At 41.4% G+C, this 13435-nt stretch overlaps 1 protein-coding gene across 5 annotated transcripts in view; it reads right to left on the reverse strand.

Annotated features, from left to right (window-relative positions):
* CCDC180 (coiled-coil domain containing 180) overlaps positions 1-13435 on the reverse strand; it is a 43248-nt gene that overhangs the window by 4153 nt on the left and 25660 nt on the right. For all 5 annotated transcript variants that reach the window (XM_065571924.1, XM_065571919.1, XM_065571923.1 and 2 more), the window contains 10 exons: positions 13025-13123; positions 10064-10150; positions 9121-9308; positions 6506-6576; positions 4706-4907; positions 3784-3858; positions 3167-3233; positions 2252-2393; positions 1540-1700; positions 441-578 (listed from right to left, as the gene is read on the reverse strand). In XM_065571924.1, coding sequence (XP_065427996.1) covers positions 441-578; positions 1540-1700; positions 2252-2393; positions 3167-3233; positions 3784-3858; positions 4706-4907; positions 6506-6576; positions 9121-9308; positions 10064-10150; positions 13025-13123 — 1230 coding nt within the window. The remainder of the gene's footprint in view (positions 1-440; positions 579-1539; positions 1701-2251; positions 2394-3166; positions 3234-3783; positions 3859-4705; positions 4908-6505; positions 6577-9120; positions 9309-10063; positions 10151-13024; positions 13124-13435) is intronic.

The following is a 13435-nucleotide window of genomic DNA, read 5'->3' on the forward strand; positions in this document are numbered from 1 at the left end:
AGGTTCTTACCCACGAAAGCTTATGCTCCCAATACTTCTGTTAGTCTCAAAGGTGCCACAGGACCCTCTGTTGCTTTTTACAGATTCAGACTAACACGGCTACCCCTCTGATACTACAACACTAGTTTCAGAACCAAGACTATTATCATTATGGGAGTAGACAAATGCAAGTTCATCCCTTTCCTCAGTTTGCACTGTGAATAAATACCCCATGGAAACAACAGATTGACTACAATCTTAGGAAGAAAGCATGGTCTAGTGGTGACAGCACAGAATTAAGAGTCAAAAGATATTGTCTTTAATGGGGTTGCCTAAAACTAAAAATCTTTTCCAGTTCACTTTTAATGGGGAGGTAAAATGCATCCTAAACTCCAACCTCTGACCTTGAGCAAGAAATCAAATAGGTTCTAACAAGCCACAGTTTAGTATGTCACTCATACCTGCAGTTTCTGAGTGTTAAAGAGTATCCCATCAGCTTGGTCTTTTTGTCTTTTTAACTCCTCCTGGCACAAAACCTCCAGCTGGGGTAAGTTGTCTGGGTGCCCCAGAGCTGGACGCAGTTTGTTCTTGTTCTCAGCCTTTAATCAAACAAATACATCACTAGCATTTTCTGTAAAGAATGTGTGACTGGGTCCTAGAGAGAAAGAGGGATGAGTAGAAACACAACTCTTTTGTGCATCAGTTGTAACAGGGTGGCATGCTCTTTAATGGCTAAAGGCTTGGGGCTAGCCAACCCTAGTTACTAAGGAGATAGCTGATCCCTGCTCAGGTGTGATTCCCCTATAAAGAATAGCAACAAGCTGCATAGAGAGAATCCCCAGATAGATCAGAGTGGGGACAGAGAGATGACAGAGGGTGAGGGAAGCAGGTAGGCTCCAGCAGAGAACCCTGAGACATCAGTGACATTGTGATGCTTCTTAGGGGTCCCCCGGGTTGCGAGGCACCTCACTATCACCTACCCTTAGCATGAGGAAATCTTGTTGTACCTACTGTGGGTCAGACCCTTAACTCTACCGGCCTCTGGCAGCACTAGCATTGTCCTCCAGGCCTTCGCTGGCCTTGCTCTTGCTATTAGCAATAGGCACACACCACCACCCATTGCTTTGGAGTGCCCAGCCCCGATCCTCTGAATATTCACAGAACTTCCAGATTCTCTACTCCCAAAGGAACAGTGCACACAAGCTTACTAGTGTCAACTAAGGATCACCACTCCGCTTAACACACAGCACTTAGAGATATTTATAGTGAAAACAAGAATAGGTTTTTTTTAATCAAAGAACAGAGATTCATATGGACAGCAAGTAAAAATACTGGAAACAAAACAAAATCATAACATGCTTTTGAAAGCCTGAACTTACCTCCAAGTTTAACTATTCTAATTAAAAATATGAGACTGAAACTAGGAAATGAAATCAGGGGGTGGTTTAGGAGTCAGTGGCGTAAGCAAGCAAATGAGTTTAATGTAAATGACAATAACATGTTCTGTCAGACAGTGGATACTTTATACCGGAGGTATTCCAGCATGCCCATAAACCATACCTTTGCATTGTCCCATTCTTCCAGCTGTTCTCTGAAGAGTTGCCGGATCTGATCAGTGGAGTGTCTGAGCTGCTGCTCATGCTCTTTAAGAAGGCTGTCGATAACCAGATGGGAGACATGAGGGAGTTGTTCTTCAAACAACTTCAACTGATCCCAGAACTCTGGTGAGAAAGGCAGCCACAGGAAGGTTTGTGTCACATAAAGACATTGATGTCAAGGAACCAGAAAACAAACAAACTAATGTATAGTATAAGTGCCAAAAGTGACTGGAATTTTCTTTCACACACACTCCTCTTTCTGTCCACTGGCCCAGGACCACTGGTTGACGACACACACAAGTCCTGAAGCATTTGTACAAGACTTCCAATTAAATATTTTTGCAATGGTCTTTCTCACATAAATTTTAGTAACTGACAGCACCCCAGTTACAGGTAATTGGCCCAATTCTGGTCCCACAGAAGTTAATGAGAGTATTGCCACTGACTGGAGTAGAAACATAACTAGGCTTTAAAACTTTGCACAATTTGAAAGCAGAGATTCCAGCCTTTTCAATGATAACAGGACCTTAAATTTATACTAAGCCTACCCTGGTTCCTTCTTCTTCCATTGGCATAGGCCCAAGACTGAATTAAGAAAACTCTGGACTTCTGATCATTTCAGTTTTCAATTCCAATTGATACATATGACAAAGTATTAGGTCCTAGGATTTTACCTATTAGGCAGGAATTATGGTAATCATCCGTCTGGCTCTGATAAGACAGGAGCTTCTGCCCAAACAATTCTGCACAATGGTCAAATGTCTCTTGCAGATATTCAGGCCTTGTGATTTGATGCTTATCCTTTCGGTAAAACTCCTTTGGAAGGTAAAGACGAGGTAAAGAAAAGGACTTGACAAAGTGTCCAATCTAAGAGTCACTACTGCGAACATATCAGTACAGTGGATCTTTAGGTCTTTCACCCTCCCCTTCGTTCTGTGCCACCTTTATCCTCCCCCACTTGAGCTTTACCGTCAGCTTTGACCTGAGCAGGGAATGTTTGCTGAGAATGCAGATTCATTACCAGATATCAGGCGTTTTGTCAAACCTCTTTCCCTTGTAACTAGATCACATCCAGTCTCTGCTCTCAGCTTTCCCAATCATCTTGTTATTAAGGTGATGTTGTAGTCTCTGAATTCACGACACTGAGATGTGGTTATGGCCATTAAAAGCAGGGCATTTTGGTATATTTATAATAGGCTGTGAAAAACTGAGACCAAGACTTTTTCACCTCCATTTTGTCGTAATCTGAGCCTACTGGCTGACCCTGTTACAACTAACAGGGTTTGAGTTGTGTTGGTAGTGAAGCCTTTCTATCACATAACTATGGCAGAGGTATGTATATTCATCCACACCTGCTATTCTGCCAAACAGGGATGGTATAAAGTTTAGTTATTGTTTGTACAGAACTTTAAGATATAAAAGCAAATGCATGTATTAAGTATTATTATTATTATACACTGGATGCACTAATAAAGTAAGAAAAATTATTGTGGAGTTCCATTGCAATATAGTAGAACCAAATTGCTAAACTACTACAGGAGTAAATCCGCAATAGTAGAAATTGACTGCAGAAAATAAAGTTTTCTTACCTCAGCAAGATACAGCAAGGTATCATTACCCTCCCAGAGAATACAGGTGATAATCCCCTTAAAATGACTGAAACCAAAACACAATGACAATGCAAAAAGTACTTGGTACTGGGAATATTTCTGACTTTTAAAAACATTTTATCTCATTGAATATGAGAGGTAAATATATTAAAATAAATCATAACTACAATGTAAATAACATATATTTGTACATGTTGCTGTAAGAATGCCTAAGATGACCCCATCCCTCTTGGTACAGCTCCTCTTCAAAGCAAGCAAAGACAAGAGTAAAATGCACATACAAAAGCCCATGCAGAAAATATTAGGTGTAGCATAACAAAAAAGGCAAAACCAGCTAAATTTCTACGCTAAGGGGCATACATAATATAGTTCTATAGCTTCCATCATTATGCTTTTTGACAGGTTTCCACTCCTTCTCCTTTTGTGTCCCTTTTTATCCAATGCATCAAAGGATATAAAACAACCACACCTATAATTAACACTTCACGTTTATTCCATTGTCATTAAGACTGTACAATTGTCTAATCTAGCTTTACAAAAATAGCAATTTAACTGTGCATTGGATCAATACTTTAGGAAATACAGAGCAAACTTACTCAGATTCTTTAGGCTTCTCTCCAAAGATGTGGAACTTCTTGTCAATTCGACCTGATCTCGAGTATTTTTGTATGCTGAAAAAGGCAAAGATTTTCTACTTTATTCAAAAGAATTCAGACTTTTAATACATTGTCTCTCCCTCCCCTCCCCCCCAGCCAGTTGTTTATGATACCACGGTCATATAAACTTTATCAAATTACAAAAAAAAGCTGTGAAGATTTTCATGCCCCACATTTATATGACATGAAAATTATCATCTGATAGAGACGTTCTCAGGATTCGGCTTCCTATGGGCCTTCCAGATCCTCCCTTTCCTGACCTTCCTTTAGAACAGATGATCCAATACAAGATATTACCTCACCCACCTTATCGTGTTAATATCCTGCGATCAACATCGCTACAACTACACTGCATACAGATTAGCATCTAGCCACAAAAATGCCCATTTAATGTGTTTAAGAGCCAAGTTGAGTTTCCAAAATAGGACATCCAGTTTAGGCACCCACATTTGAAAATTACGATACCTGTGCTGTCTGTGCTATCAATAATATACACACACATCCATATATTTGGAAATTACACTCTGTTTTTATATTACATACACACAACTTTGTATAGCATCAACCTGCATCCAAAACACTTTGTATTAACTGAAATAGGAGAGAGAGAGAGAGAGAGAGAGAGAGAGAGAGAAATTAATAGGTAGAGGTGAGGTTTGAGATGTGATTTGAAATGAGAGCGAGCTGATAAGGCACAAACACACAGCGCAGCTGTTCCAGATGGTAGGCACCACTGTGGAAAAGGCTCACACCAACGGTAGTGAGAATGTGTGGGAGGATGGAAAACAGGCTAGTGTTAGAGGGAAGTAGACACAAAAACACATACACAAGATGCTGGAGTTTCTCTTTCCATAGTCCTTACCTCCCCACTGAGAACTTTTTGTTTACAGAGGTAGACATCTTGGGTCCTACAGATAAATTGCCATAAGGAACAGAGTTCTGGGGACTTTCAGCATGCAGATTTGAAACAGAACCTCTCTGTGCTGTGGGAGCCTGATAAGTTGCTTGATAAATCGGCTGATAAATGGGTTGATAAATGGGTTGATAAACGGGTTGATAAATCGCTTATAAGGAAAGAGGAAATAAATTCTGTAAGCCAAATTTGAAGTCATTTCTATACATTTATATAGCATGTGTTTCCATTTCCATGCGGAGTACTCCTAACATTAATTGACACTAGTGAAGAGAAAACATCAAGATGTTTCTAAATTGGATTCAGCACCCAGAAGTCTAGGTGCTAATCTATGCAGGATGTAGGTGTGCTGTCCCAGCAGGTGCCCAGGGAAGAGCTCCTTGCATCACCTTTGGGTAGGGAAGCGGTATGAGCCTCTGCCATTCCTGGCTTCCCTCCAGCCCCATCCCATCTATATGCTCATGGGAAGAGAATCTAGAAACTAGGAGCTGCTCTCTGCACCAAATGTAGGCGCAAGATCCAGGTATATCTCACAAGGTGAGAAAGGGCTCAGGGGTTTCATTCCCTTGCAGGGCCATTTAAGACAAGGGCACAATCCAGCCACAAGAGAATAGTCTCCTTTACTGTGTTTTGGTATTTCCACTTCAGGTCCTGAACTAAATTAGGAATAAAAGCAAGTGGAAAACATACAGAGTAGCTAAGCAAACAGTTTCTGAACCTCAGAAAGGTTTGGATGAGCATATTTTTGTCTCATCCAAACCAATTTGTCCCTGCCTGATTAGATGCTTCTTTCATAAGAGGTTGGGTTCTTCTCTGGCTACAGCTCTCAGCTTTCACTTTTCACACCAGAGTTTAAGTCCAACTTGAAGTACTAAGTGACCTGAGTTTGATGGCCTCAACTCAGTCTCTGGTGAATGTGTGTCCTTATAAAACTACCACGTGTTTGACACAAATGGCAGTGTCTGCTTAAGGGAGGCTCAGAAATGAGCAGGTATGGCTAGCCCAGAGTGGACTCTCCATGTCAGAGGGAGATTATTGATTAGGCAGCCTGAGAAAGCTCATATTGCATCATGTCTAGGACCAAGGCAAGGATGTGGGAAGAGGGATTACTCTATCACTGGATCTCCATCACGGGTACCTTTTCAAAGTGCTGCATGGGGTTTAGTTCTAAAAGTCCTATTAACCTCCATGGAAGTTATATGGAGAGCTGCCACTTTCAAAACCTCAATGGAATTACATGAACAGCTGTCACATACACTTTACCTAAACCAACATAATCCTTCATTTAAAACAAAACAAAAACAAAAAATAGAGAGAGAATATCACTGCCTTCTCCTAAGGGAGTATATATGCACTCACATAAAGAAATAGGGATAAGTTTTGTCCCCTGTACACTGGCGCATATGGTTGGGGACAAAGAAAGAGTGTGTAGGGGGCCTCTTTCCTTCTCATAAGCAGCAGGACAGGATTCATCCAACCTCTCAAGACAGCACTAGGAGATATGGCTATCCAGTATGTTTCCCTGCACCCCATATCTCAAAGGATGTCTGGTGCGCACATACCCAGTCAACTGGCATGTATGATGCAAACAAGAAAAAACATGGCCTGTAGTAGGCGGATATGTACTTTATTCCTGCTCAGAGGTATAAATATATAGTCACATATTAAGAGTTGTCAGTTAAAATATATATTTCTTTCGGTCAATCCATAAGAAAGAGAACTTCAGCAGTAAAAGGAGTGCTTGCATACCTCCTGCTACTGACTGTGAGCGATCATCTCTCTCATACCGCAGTTCTGGAGATTTCTTGGGTTGCTGAATTCTGAAACAAAAATTAAGAGCTATGTAGCTTCTAAATACCCAGCTACCAGTTCTCTATCGTTGTCATGGTCTGAGAGCACTTTAATCTCTGAGATACTGCCTAATGTTAGGGCTAAATTTACAAAGGCATGTCTAACTGCAATAATTTGCACAAGAATAATTCAAATGATGTAGTATAATTGAAAATTAGAAGTTTCTGCAAGCACAATTGTGCATTCAAACATGCTATTGAAAAGGTCTGGAGCTTGCCATTTCACACCATCCACTGTCTAATTATTCATTAACGTTTATACATTTTCCTCATACGTTTACCTTTATGGAACATTTTATCTCCCTTTAAGTCAAACAATGCCCTTGAAGCCAGAAAACTAGTACTCAGTTAACATCTATTTTTACAGCACTTTAGTTGAACTAGTGAAATTTAATTGAACTAGTGAAACCTGAGCCATCCTTTGTAGGTGACAAATCTGAGGAATTCTCACAGATTGAAGTGTCATTAGAGGAGGTTTTGGAATTAATTGATAAATTTAACAGTAACAAGTCACCGGGACCAGATGGCATTCACCCAAGAGTTCTGAAAAAACTCAAATGTGAAATTGCGGAAATATTAACTATGGTTTGTAACCTGCCCTTTAAATCAGCTTATCTGTACCCAATGACTGGAAGATAGCTAATGTAATGCCAATATTTAAAAAAGGCTCTAGAGGTGATCCCGGCAATTACAAACCGGTAAGTCTAACATCAGTACCGGACAAATTAGTTGAAACAATAGTAAAGAATAAAATTGTCAGACACATAGAAGAACATAAATTGTTGGGCAAAAGTTAACATGGTTTCTGTAAAGGGAAATCATGTCTTAATAATCTATTAGAATTCCTTGAAGGGGTCAATAAACATGTGGACAAGGGGGATCCAGTGGACATAGTGTACTTAGATTTCCAGAAAGCCTTTGACAAGGTCCCTCACCAAAGGCTCTTATGTAAATTAAGTTGTCATGGGATAAGAGGGAAGATCCTTTCATGGATTGAGAACTGGTTAAAAGACAGGGAACAAAGGGTAGGAATAAATGGTAAATTTTCAGAATGGAGAGGGGTAACTAATGGTGTTCCCCAAGAGTCAGGCCTAGATCCAATCCTATTCAACTTATTCATAAATGATCTGGAGAAAGGGGTAAACAGTGAGGTGGCAAAGTTTGCAGACAATACTAAACTGCTCAAGATAGTTAAGACCAAAGCAGACTGAAGAACTTCAAAAAGATCTCACAAAACTAAGTGACTGGGCAACAAAATGGCAAATGAAATTTAATGTGAATAAATGTAAAGTAATGCACATTGGAAAAAATAACCCCGACTATACATACAATATGATGGGGGCTTATTTAGCTACAACTAATCAGGAAAGAGATCTTGGAGTCATCGTGGATAGTTCTCTGCAGACGTCCACTGAGTGTGCAGTGGCAGTCAAAAAAGCAAACAGGATGTTAGGAATCATTTAAAAAGGGATAGAGAATAAAGACAGAGAATATCTTATTGTCCTTATATAAATCCATGGTACACCCACATCTTGAATACTGCGCACAGATGTGGTCTCCTGATCTCAAAAAAGATATACTGGCATTAGAAAAGGTTCAGAGAAGGGCAACTAAAATGACTAGGGATTTGGAATGGGTCCCATATGAGGAGAGATTAAAGAGGCTAGGACTTTTCAGCTTGGAAAAGAGGAGACTAAGGGGGGATATGATAGAGGTATATAAAATGATGAGTGGTGTGGCGAAAGTGAATATGGAAAAGTTATTTACTTGTTCCCATAATATAAGAACTAGGGGCCACCAAATGAAATTAATGGGCAGCAGGTTTAAAACAAATAAAAGGAAGTTCTTCTTCACACAGCACACAGTCAACCAGTGGAACTCCTTGCCTGAGGAGGTTGTGAAGGCTAGGACTATAACAGGGTTTAAAAGAGAACTAGATAAATTCGTGGAGGTTAAGTCCATTAACTATGAGCCAGGATGGGTAAGGAATGGTGTCCCTTGCCTCTGTTTGTCAGAGGGTGGGGATGGATGGCAGGAGAGAGATCACTTGATCATTACCTGTTAGGTTCACTCCCTCTGGGGTACCTGGCATTGGCCACTGTCGGCAGACAGGATACTAGGCTGGATGTATCTTTGGTCTGACCCAGTATGGCCATTCTTATGTTCAAATTCTATCACTACCATTGTGACAGTAAGATAGTTTAGGTTGTGAAATATCTCCCTCAAGAAGAGGCAGAAATCCCATTGCTTGGGACTTTTAAAACTAGACTGGACAAAACACATGAAAAAGTACTGCATAAAAACTTCTTCATCCTGCACTGGCACAGAAATGGCCCGGAAGATTTAAATTCAGTGGGATCTTTATGTGCTACCAGAACACAAGTAGTAAATATGTATTTGAATTGCTTGCACTGCCTCCTGTGCACAACATGACAATAAGATGTACATACAGTGAGCAAAAAATTAAATAAGTTAAAGGAATAACATCTTTAGGCACTGAGAGCGTTTACTTACTGGAGTAAATTTTTGATGACGCTTACTGCTACATCATCAATTACTGACTTTCCAATTCTGCTTGGATTCAACAGTGGAACATTGTCTATCCCCATAACCATCCTACTCTCCTCTTTGAGACTCTCTGATCGGACTGCAGCTGCAATGGAACCTCGTAATGCAAACTCTGTCTGAGCTGGGATGGGGTCCTGGAAGTGGAGGAAAACAAAATCAGATATTACTAAAGAGAACAGGCAGTTAGTTATACCGTTCCATGGAGGTGCCGGCTACCAACCCTGTTGCCCCGCAGGCTAGACGAAAGAGTTTTATAACTTGGAAACATTTCCAATCGATTTTTCCCCTTTCTGCAGCTATGAGAGGTTGAGAGTTAAGTATTACTATAATTATTACAAGCAATCTTCAAATAAATATAATTAATAATAATGATGCCTTCTAGTTTACAAAATAAAACACTCTATAAAGATGATGTACCAACCAATAAGGAAGATTAATCACCTGATACAAAATCTGCTATCCAGTCAAAGCCTTCAGCAAGTGCATCTGAATTCCTTAAAGAAACCTTTAAAAACACACTCAAACACACACACGCTGCACAAGCACAACCTCTCATTAAGGATCATCTCCTACAAAGTGCTGAGCATCTCCGGAGTAGTCTGAGCACCGTCAACACTTGGTAGCCTCATTGGTGGTTGAAGGCACTCAGTACCTTGCAAGATTGGGCCCTATATCACCACCTCTTGGGCAGCTTGTGATCATTTGAAATTCAATAGCATACGAACGTTTTACATGAAAATTCAAAATATGGATTCTGAAAACCTTTTAAAATACAGGCGTCATCAAAAGAGTTTGGGTGAATTTTACTATTCAAACGCAAAGAGTATATAAAATACAGAGATTCCAGCTAACGGTATCTTACAGTACAGAAGGGGATGATCGTATTTACCAGCAGGCAATTGAGATACTTGCTCCTTTTTTTCAGTTCTTTCATCACAGTTTTGGCAACGTCATACAGTTCTTTCGAAGTCACAGCCTAGTTAAAAAGCAAGGATAATGTGAATAGTATTTTGCTCAATATGGTAGAAAATTTAGAATGTACCAAACATGATGACATATCACATCTGTCTGTCGAAGATGTTTCTAATCTGTTCTATCACTTTTGTATCTAGGCAGGTGTGGAAAGCAGGGGGTCAATTCACTGCCTAGAGAAGCTGATGTTTTTCTTTTTTGAAAATAATTTTGAGTGTGAACATGCTGCTCAGGAAAATGAAGGATTTGTGGTTTTAGTGTCTCTACCAATGCAACTTCTCATGACTCTTATCAGCTGTGATACAGTAGTGGGAGGAAGCATGGAGAAGGAACTTCGTTGTATTAATATCAATGGAATAAATGGACCCTGAGAGTCAAAGGTGTTACCTGACCCCGTCACTGAAAAAACACTAAACAGCTTAACATGATTCAGGGTTTTGAGTACAGAGACCTCGGCCTGCTTAGCCAAGGGCAACAAATGTAATTAAAAATCATTACAACCTTTTTATTAAAGATATAGAAAAAGGAAGGAAAAATAGTTAAATCATTTAAAATGTAAAGTAGTAAGAAAAGTTTTCATTTTAAAAATATCCCTTATTCTTTATTTAAACTGTAGAGCGTTTTTGTAGTGAGAACCTCCTGTTTGACAGCCTTTTAGATGGTAATAACTGTCCTTTTTGGGGAAAAGAGAAAAAACTAGCTGATACGGTCTGGAACTGATGTTGCTGTTGCTGAAATCCAGTCCTGTTTCCTTTAAGACTACACAAAACAAACACACACAGAAGAGGACAAAAAAGACAGAAAATGCAGCATCTGTCTCTGGTGTTGACTTTCACCTGCAACCTCACTGCTAGAGAAACACATGGCTTCATCAGCCACTCCAAGACCTGGCAAACTTCTCGTTTAGGGCATTGGTTTTAGTAGGGTTACCATACGTCCTCTTTTTCCCGGACATGTCCGGCTTTTCGGCAGTCAAACCCCCGTCCGGGGGGAATTGCCAAAAAGCCGAACATGTCCGGGAAAATGGCATCTCTGCTCCTCCCCGACTCTTCGGCTCTGTTTAAGAGCCGGGCTGCCCGAGCGCTACCGGCTTCGGGCAGCCCCGTGCCTCCAGACCCTGCGCCGCTGGAGCCCGGGAGGGGAAGTGCCCGGCTGGGGGCGCAGGGTCTGGAGGCACAGGGGCTGCCCGAAGCCGGTAGCGCTCGGGCAGCTCGGCTCTGTTTAAGAGCCGGGCTGCCCGAGCGCTACCGGCTTCGGGCAGCCCCCGTGCCTCCAGACCCTGCGCCGCCGAAGCCCGGGAGGGGAAGCGCCCAGCCGGGGGCGCAGGGTCCGGAGGCATAGGGGCTGCCCAAAGCCCGAGCGCTACCGGCTTCACGGTTTGCCGGGCAGCCTCCAGACCCTGCGCCCCCGGCTGGGCGCTTCCCCTCCCGGGCTCCAGCTGCGCTGGGGAAGCGCCGGCTGGGGGCGCAGGGTCTGGGGGCTGCTCGGCAAACCCTGAAGCCGGTAGCACTGGGGCAGCCCTTTCCCCCTGGCTGGGAGTGGAAGGGAGGAGGGGGCGGAGTTAGGGTGGGGAAGGGGTGGAGTTGGGGCGGGGCTAGGGGGTGGGGAAATGGGCGGGGCCAGGACCCGTGGAGGGTCCTCTTTTTTTATTTATGAGATATGGTAACCCTAGTTTTAGCTGCCTCATTGGTCACGGGCTCACGGCAGTGTTGTGGTCAGCTAAGCCAGACTCTTATTAAACAGAAGGCAAAAAAGAGAGATATAGGAAAGAGAAGAAATAAGGTGGGGAAGGTAAAGGACACATGACACATTCCAGGGGTTGATGTGTGGGTCCCTTTTTCTGGCCTAGTCTGGCCAGGACATCTCTCGGGATCAGGTTGATGAAGGCCCAATGGTATCATGGTGGACCCTGCGTCATAGGAGATGATAGGAGTGTCAGCCATAATGATAAAGCTAATTCCTTTCAGTCTACTTCTCCTTCATCCTGACATCTTCATTCCCTCCCCTGTCTCTTTTTAAGGACCCCAAAGGGAACAATGGGTGGAATAGCCATCCCCTCATTATTTTGTTCACCAACTAAGACTTCCTTCCAACACACCAATTTTAGTTAATTAATTTCTGATTCCATTCTCCTTTGTTCATCAGTCATGATCTTAACACAGTCCTTGGGTAGTGGCAGTAGACTTTTGTGCCTGGCTTTCTTCAAGTTTGACTTTCTTCAAGTTTTGCTGACTTTTATAAACAATTTTATGTAACAGGCTGAGTTGGCCTTTTGGTACCTTGGACACCTTAGAGTAAGACCTCTGCACAACAGCTTCTTGAGCAAAGAATGCCATGTCAAATTGTTTGATGTGTTCAAATGGAGACTTATTTTAGGATGAACTAATTTTCACTTATGAACAAGGTTAAATTTTAGAATTTCACCTCAGTGCTCCCCAATTGCCTGCCTATGCACTAACCTACTGTGCCACATGATCCTGGATGTAGCTGATTTTTTATTATGAATTTTTCCTTTGTTAAACAGTAGGCAGCCTCAAGAATCTGATAGTTCACTGTTCCAAAATCAGGTAAGAAGGCTTTCGGATAATTTAAAGAGGATTGATTGGCATTGCCAGTTTTTCAGCCTCATTACCAAAATTAATGTTTCTCAAAAGCTTTATTTATAGTCTTTGGTATTTTTCTTGACTTTAAAAAAATAAAATCTATATATTTATGTGTGTGCCCTTCTCCCATTGCTGGTTTGGCAATATCCTCCTTTTCCCTCTATAGTTCAATACAATATATGATGCCAGTTTGACTACAATGAACATGGTGAATACTAACAGACTCACACAATCATGCACATCATACAACTACGTGATGTGTCTTTGGAACTTACTTCTTTATCCACAGTAGGATGAGCACAAGCATCTATTTTCTCAAGGAATTTCTCCAAAGAGGAGTTTAATGTCTGTGCCTGTAAATTGGAGTTTGCCACCTAAAACAGAAGCAGATGTTAGTGAAATGAAAACTCAGTTGAGATAAATGAACACTTATAGAACTATCAAAAGATTTCTCCAGAAGGGAGCAAGCACAGAGATCCTCATGAAAGAGCACACTATTTATTTTCAAAGAACAAAAACATTGAATCACTGATACCCAAAATGGAAGCCAAATTCAATGATTCATAACAGCAACTCTTTTTTCATGGCCTATATTGCATCAAGCAGCTGGCTGATCTATTTAGTTGTAGGTGGTTAGAGTGAAGTGCTGCAAACCCAGGGCATGATCCTACTTGACTACAACAGGA

This window comes from Chrysemys picta, chromosome 18 (assembly GCF_011386835.1).
Source record: "Chrysemys picta bellii isolate R12L10 chromosome 18, ASM1138683v2, whole genome shotgun sequence".
NCBI lineage: Eukaryota > Metazoa > Chordata > Testudines > Emydidae > Chrysemys > Chrysemys picta.